Source organism: Sinocyclocheilus rhinocerous, unplaced genomic scaffold (assembly GCF_001515625.1).
Source record: "Sinocyclocheilus rhinocerous isolate Xijiao unplaced genomic scaffold, SAMN03320098_v1.1 scaffold85, whole genome shotgun sequence".
Taxonomy (NCBI): Eukaryota; Metazoa; Chordata; class Actinopteri; order Cypriniformes; family Cyprinidae; genus Sinocyclocheilus; species Sinocyclocheilus rhinocerous.
Window position 1 is genome coordinate 1,353,285 of NW_015649998.1, and position 7,578 is coordinate 1,360,862.

The 7,578-nt window shown below is 39.2% G+C and overlaps 1 protein-coding gene across 2 annotated transcripts in view; it reads left to right on the forward strand.

The window, feature by feature from the left end:
* Positions 1-2,764, forward strand: part of gabra5 (gamma-aminobutyric acid type A receptor subunit alpha5) — a 37,123-nt gene extending 34,359 nt beyond the window's left edge. The window contains exon 12 of one of the 2 annotated variants that reach the window (XM_016516015.1): positions 1,231-2,764. In XM_016516015.1, coding sequence (XP_016371501.1) covers positions 1,231-1,524 — 294 coding nt within the window. In that variant the 3' untranslated portion in view covers positions 1,525-2,764. The remainder of the gene's footprint in view (positions 1-1,230) is intronic. The other variant, XM_016516013.1, reaches the window with a different exon arrangement.
* Positions 2,765-7,578: the final 4,814 nt, after the last annotated feature.

The window sequence follows — 7,578 nt, forward strand, 5'->3', positions numbered from 1 at the left end:
ACACACAATCTCTCATTCAAATGAATCATTTGACAGCAAAAAAGTGAAAAAGCCACTAGCTGTTTTTTTCCACTATATCTATAGAATGTACAAAAATAGCTGTACTAAGATAGGGCCAGACTTGCCAAGTAGGCAAAAAAGTTCTTGTAAGGCAGCAAAAGAAAAGTTTTCGCATGGGAATTTCAGCTTCTGTGCTGTGTAAATTAAGTTCCACATCAGAGCTCTTTTAACTTGATGGTTAAATAGATACAAGAAATTGAAGACCAATCACAATTTAGAACACAAATTAACGCAAGAAATGTGACCAATTGTAACATAAAATGCAAATGTTGTCTGGCAGATTCTAAACATAAACTTTAAAAAAAATTATACAAAAAGTTGGAATGAAGCCTGTACACTAAGCTGCTCAAAGTGAATTAACTGCTGAAATTTGCAGAGAATAAGGCCCCGTCCACACGGAGACGCGTTTAGCTGTATACGCATAAATTTTGTATCGTATAGGCGTTTCGTCCAGACGGATCCGGCGTTTTGGGAGAGTGAAACCGATATTTTTTTAAACCGGGTCCCAGAGTGGATAAATCTGAAAACGCCGCCCTTGCGTTTTCGTGTGGACAGTGAATCCGTAAATTTTCTGAAACGATGACGTCATCAGCCCACGCCTCGCCCCTAGTCAGTCACCGCTACGTCACGTAACAGCAACAAAAACATGAACAAACACTGAACGATTGTCTTTTTATTAACTAACATTAACACAGATTAATAAATGTATTGTTCCATGTTCGTTTGTATACCGCGCGCAAGGTTTATGCGCATAGTCCAAGTCTTCTTCTCCGTTTTTTGTGTATCTCTGTGGCAGAATTACAGCGCCACATACTGGTCTGGCATGTATACTACATCGTTTTGTGTCGGTTTTGTGGTTTCGTGTGGACGCAGATATTTCTTGAGACGAGGAAAAAAAAAGATCGGATAGGGAAAGCTCTGGCTTCGTGTGGACGTAGCCTTATTAATTCATCTCTTCTGCTGGCCCTGTAGAGGCCATTGTTTAATGTTCAGACTCAGATCTCTGTTAACCATGACTGTATTTCACCTTTAATTAGAAGGTTACGGCCTTCAAACTGGTTAATTATCTGGTATTTCTCTGAGCAGATAGTTGGCAGCTTTGTTCTTACATTGACAACCTTGTTTAAAATCTCCTGACTATAACAATGTCTTCACCTTTCTCAACCACAGAAAAAAGACCCACTGGCACTCTCCAAAAAGCCCAACAATGCCTGTTCGTCTGGAGTTAACTTCACCCCCAACATCACGAAGGATGCTGCTATCTCAACCATCTCCAACAGCACCACTGTCCAGTTGAAAAGCGCCGAGACCAAGCCTGCAATGGACCCCAAAAAGACCTACAACAGCGTCAGCAAAATTGACAAGATGTCCCGGATTGTGTTCCCGGTCCTCTTTGGGACTTTCAACTTGGTCTACTGGGCCACATATCTCAACAGGGAACCGGTTATTAAAGGAGCCGTTTAGCCCACACAAAATCCCCGACACCACCGCGACATTCCATGCACAACCTCTTTTTCTTCTCCACTTCAGTATTCAACGACAAGCTGACCCTGCAAAAAACGATGCCGAGTACTTATTTACTGCACCTCTCACTTCGCTAATCTATAAGAGGAGTGCTCCTGTTGAAGTTTCCTCCTGATATCATAAATTGCATGATCGATTCAAAGCTCTATGGGAATATAATTGCCATATCTGCCTTGACTTCCTACTTTATATTTCCCTGGTTTCCACTGGTTATCGCATTCATCTTTCAATGAATTGAGCGCCACACAAGCTACCATTTCAGTCATGAAGTTTCCAAGGGACTTGAACAAAAATGAACGCATTTGGCATCAACATTTATCATAGTATAAAAAAAAAGATTTATGAAAAGAAGTACAGCAAGGCCAAATGCTATGCAAAAACCATTTTCTACTATGTTGCAATGGGTAATTGCTTATAATGAAACCCTTGCTTTGTATTAATGGACTTGAGGCTTCTCTTCTTTGTTTAATAGCTTTAGCATCAATGATATAAGGCAGACAGATGCTATGCTAAGTTTTTAGCTATGCTAAAAATGTTGCCTTCAGAGGGATTACTTCATACGAGTGCTCGGGAATGTCCCGAAATTACTGATTTCACTTTCGTTTGTCTTTTTTTCTAAGCTTTTTTGAAGTAGCTAAATAGAATTGCGCACCTTAGGCAGCTTTTCACACTTTAGACCAAGATATCCTGCAAGGTGAACAAGGTCGGGTTGCAGCTAAGACTTTCGAATCATTTGTACATAGCTTGTGTATGCTTTGCTTTTAACGTAGATGCGGCTTAACGTTAGTGAGGAAGAGCTGAAAATGGTTCTGATACGCTACTCTAATGTGCAGCCAAAGCGACATGAATGATGGCGAAAACGCAGATTGTATTGTGAAATAGTGTAGGCTTTGACAGAATGTGGCATTTCTTTACAGTCAGTAGTTTTTGACTTGGCTTTTCTTGCTGTTTACGCGACAGCCGTTTTCTTACTTTTCTCTGTGTTGTAAATTGGTCATTGGGTTTTGAGGTTGGAACGAGTTAGCAAAAGCCTTAAATGTTGACACCTAGTGATATTTTCTTTGCGCTACCATGTAGACTAATGTGAAATGATCAGGTAAAAAGGTCTGAAAACAAAATGAAAGAAACATTTACATTGAATAATTCATACATTTTTCAGATTCTAAAAAAGAGAGAAAGGTCAGGTATAGAGCAGAAAGGAGCAACCTGCTGTTGTCAAGCATGTTAAAATGGATTTTGTTGAAACCAAAATGTCACACTATATTGCCATCTCTGGCCTTCAACCAAAACGCATGGCTGCTTATTTGGGGAATTAAATGGAGGAGTGAACAATGATCTTGTTAGTGCGAAAGTGCGACTCTGAAAGATTCAGGTTTTATCCTGTAATCATTCTATTCTGAACTTGTTAAATGAAAGTGAGACGGCACAAAGAACTAAGTGACCCCACGGATAATGTGTAGCTCATTAAGAGGTCAACCAGAAAGGAGCAACCTGCTGTTGTCAAGCATGTTAAAATGGATCTTGTTGAAACCGAAATGTCACACTATATTGCCATCTCTGGCCTTCAACCAAAACGCATGGCTGCTTATTTGGGGAATGAAATGGAGGAGTGAACAATGATCTTGTTAGTGCGAAAGTGCGACTCTGAAAGATTCAGGTTTTATCCTGTAATCATTCTATTCTGAACTTGTTAAATGAAAGTGAGACGGCACAAAGAACTAAGTGACCCCACGGATAATGTGTAGCTCATTAAGAGGTCAACTATGAGAGCCATTAAGCTCCTCTGTACGCCACTCAGGCCTATAGGAGAATGAATCATTAAAAGAGTTCAGTGAGTCAGTAATGTGCCCTTTTACAACAATGGATGTTTCCAGAAATGTACAGATTTTCCTCAAAGCATACATGTCTGAAGCAATAAATTCTGCCTGATATGTTTCTTGACCAACTTCTGTGATCACTTCTGTTTGAGTTGCTCAAAATATGTCTCTTAATTGCAAATCTTTACAACTAACCTGACCTAGAATGTTAAAGTCAGTCGCATTTGATCAACAGCCAGGAACGATGATCAACAAAGACTTTATTTACATCAAAAAATAGTAATTTCTTTGCTTTGGTTAATGCTGGGGTTTTATGTTTATTGGGTTCATGGCTGCTCTTCACAGGCTCATGCATGGCAATAAGACATGCCTATGAAGCTTAGTATGATATTGTCCTAATGGAACAGTTGCTGCAGAAGCCACTGTTACTGTGGAAGAAGGATTCTTCCTGGGATTACTCCTGGGATTATACAAAACACACACGAATGCACACATCAAGACCAGAGTTCCTGGAGCAGGGAGGATACGGAATCCTTCCTCTGGTCCTGTGTGCCAGCAACATCTGGCCCACATCTGTTTGTGAAGGATTTAGCTTCACTTAAGTTGCTTTTCCAACCAGTGCTCCTATACATGGTATTGAATTAAACTAGTACCAATGCGATCATGTATTTGCATTTCTGTATTACATGTGTGATATTATATGCTAGCATATTGCTGGAAACTGGCAGCTGTGTTCGGTTTGCATCATAGAATATACAAATGAGATATTTGTGTATTCTGTGCATTTACATATATATGTCACCGTTCTTAAGTATACTTTATGAAAGTATGTCGTTATTTTGTTTTAGAGTCACACTGACATTTATTTGACATGTCGCACTCTTGTTGTGGGTTTAGAGAAAGCCTTTACTTCATTTTAATACATGTAAGGCAATGGTAAACCACTCCGATATACTAAACTCAACTCTCACAATAATACACAGCATGCCAATGGACCTTAAACCTTTAATCCTATGAGTGGTGGAGTGAGAGCTTGGAATCCTATTCCTGGTGCCGGACCGGAATTCCACTAGTGTACAGTTGAGAAGCTGTCACTCAGATATGTCATTACAGATTTATGTTTGTATCATGAAGTGATACCCAGTTGTTTTCATTGTATTATTGAGGAAAAACCCATAGATTGCATCTTCTAATGCTGAAAATGCATTTTGGTATCAAAAGGGGTTTTGGTTATGTCCCTATTTTGATTTAATCTATTGTGCAAAGATGACAGCTAACCATTTAAAGTGATAGTGGCATGCTTGTTGACATAATGTGTTGATCATACACAATTTAAGCACTGAGATGTCGAAATTGACCATGCTTTAAAAGCATAGTATTCAAAACACTTGTACACTGTAATAATTGTATCATTATTATTCAGAATGTCTTTGTTTTCATCCACTCATATTAATTTCTTCTACTTGATTTTATTCATTTTACTTTTGAGGATTGTGTGTGTGTGTGCTTCAACTTGATTTGCTTAAATTCAAAGTGGTCTTAAAAGAGCATGTGTTTTTTTTTTCACTAGAGGGTTTGGCACCACTTTGTACATCAAACGTTTTGTTTTTAATTTTAGTGAGTTTAAATATTTGACAGTGCAGACAGTTTTCTTCCAGTCACATCCTTTACCCTGTGGTTAGCTGCACTCCTTTTTTATTCTTCCCTTGTATGTGGTTCAGTATGTACTGTGGTTTAATGTCTGCTGCACTTCCTATCTGCATTTCTGTAATCAGCCACAAGAGGATAGTCTATCATGCATTTGAACTGGCCGAGTACATGCTCTCACTAACCCAAAAAAGGGAGACACCATACCGTCATAATAACTTGGAAACAAAGTTGGTTCGATCTGTAGTTTTATATGTTATTAAAACTGAAGTGTGTCATTTCTTACATGTTAACATACTTTATCCTATATTCAAAGATAAAGAAGTAAGGATTTCTCCTAAAAAATGTAACCACTGATGCAATGTGGGATTACCAAACTTTCGCTCCCGACAAGCACGTCGAAGACTCACCCAATAGCGTGCGTTTGGCGCGGGACTATCTGTTTAGCTGACCAATGGCAGACCGGGCAGTGCACGGGGAAACCTGTTCGAAACAATGACAATTTTATAAATTACATTGGGTGATGCTAGCGTTTCGAAAATACGCACTTTAACTCATTGGAACTCGTTATTTATTTATTTATTTATTTTATTTTATTTATTTATTTATTTACATTTTGCCAAAATGACAAAGGACTACTTTAAAATATTCAAAAGTAGATTTGCCTTTGGCGTGTTTAGAGTACCACAGATACTGAACCTTCTAGAGAGAAGTCAGAGGAAAAAATCTCACAACACGCAGAGCAAAGAGAGAAAGGGGCTTGTGTTTTTTCCAAAGTGCGTGGGCGACTGGGAGCTGCCTGTGGTGATAAATGTCGGCGCTGTCTCTCAAATATTATACTGCATATGTGCACCTGCTCACATATAGACACAACAATGCGAGGACAACGTATGGATAGACGTTTCTCTAGCTTTAAATGTTAAATTAGCAGCAGTAGTTATATATATCCGTCTCAGATAGTAAAACAAAGAACTAAAGAATGACGAATGACATTTCACTGGCAATAATACGGCAAATGGTAAAAGTAACTTACAGAAAAATGCATTTGTCACTATAATTCTTATGCCAGAAACATCATAGTGCGATGCACTGAATAATACCATGTAGTAATTTATTCGACTCCAAATTGGTTGATGACATTTTCTTCACCCTCAATCTTGCTCTATTATCGGGTTAATCGCGCTGCGATCAATGCACGTGCAAAGTAATTACAGAAATTACGCGCCAATTTGCATTTCGAACACGGTAATCATTTACCTAGCTGATAGCGATACTGTAAATAGCCGCTTTTTAATGTCTCTCCTCTTCGAAGCATTCTGATGCTGTACCCGAAGAGGACCTCAAGTTCCGCCGAAGCGTCTGGGCAGGCAGACTGTTTTTTATGACGTATCGTAATTTGCAGAAACTCGCGGATGCGTTTGGGGTTTGAAGGTGTCCACTTTGGAAGTTTGCGCTCTGCCTCTGTGTGAACGTCAGTATGTGTATCTGGTGGTGCAATCGAAAGCAGCGCAACTTCAATGAGCAGGAGGGGATCTTCTATTATTTGATTCCGCTAATTGCCAATGTAAGTGAACTTTAAGCACCGGACACTAGCCGAGGTGGTATTACCGTTCCCGTTGGACTATAACCTCGACCACTCGCCACTGTTTTCATTGAGCCTGGAAGAAAAGGCTGCAGCTGTGTCACTTTTTTCCTAGAATAGTCTCCGTGCAGTGTGCCACATTCAACACGGAGACAATCTCACCTAAAACATGTCCACCAAATTGTTCCTCTACTTCTTACTTCTGTCAGTGTTTCGTGCATGGTAAGTGACTTTGCTACCCTCTTTGTCTTGGCATCAATTAATTGTTCATAAGGGTAATTCTGTTGCAGTTTTCTTATGCACAGTCTAGCATGATGCCACATAATATATCACCAATCTGGCGATGAAGATGTGATGTACGCACTGAGCACCTAACTTTAGGAATAAGTCTTTTGATTTGTGCTATTTAAGAAGTTCAAAAGACTTTGTGTATCTTTTTTTCAATCTTTGCATTAGTAGTTTTTTTTTCTTTTTCGTAGCGCAATCGTATAAGAATTGGATCTCTATTGTCTATTTTCTAAACCGCATCTGTGTAGGTGTCATCTGTGAGATTGGTGTTTGTCTGGTTTTTCTGATAACGTTGCAAATCACGCTTTTAAATTAATCTTAGTTTACGTCGTACGTTATTTCACGGTGGAGATAACGCATGTGTGCGTCGTTACCGGAGCTGTCAGTTCCAACGGTGCTGAATTATGTATGTCCGAAAGTTTGTCTTCCTAGCCAGAAAACAGGGTGGAAATGCTGGCAAACGTGGAGATCGAATGCCATTTTGTGTCGAGGTGCTTAAAGTTGTTAAACAGTTCCAAATTGAATTATAGAAATGATTGTGCCCAGGCAAGAATTTGATCAACCTGTAATGATGAATTATTTGCAAGAGAAGTGCATCATTCTCTGCATTCACACACACACACACACACACACACACACACACACACACACATATATATA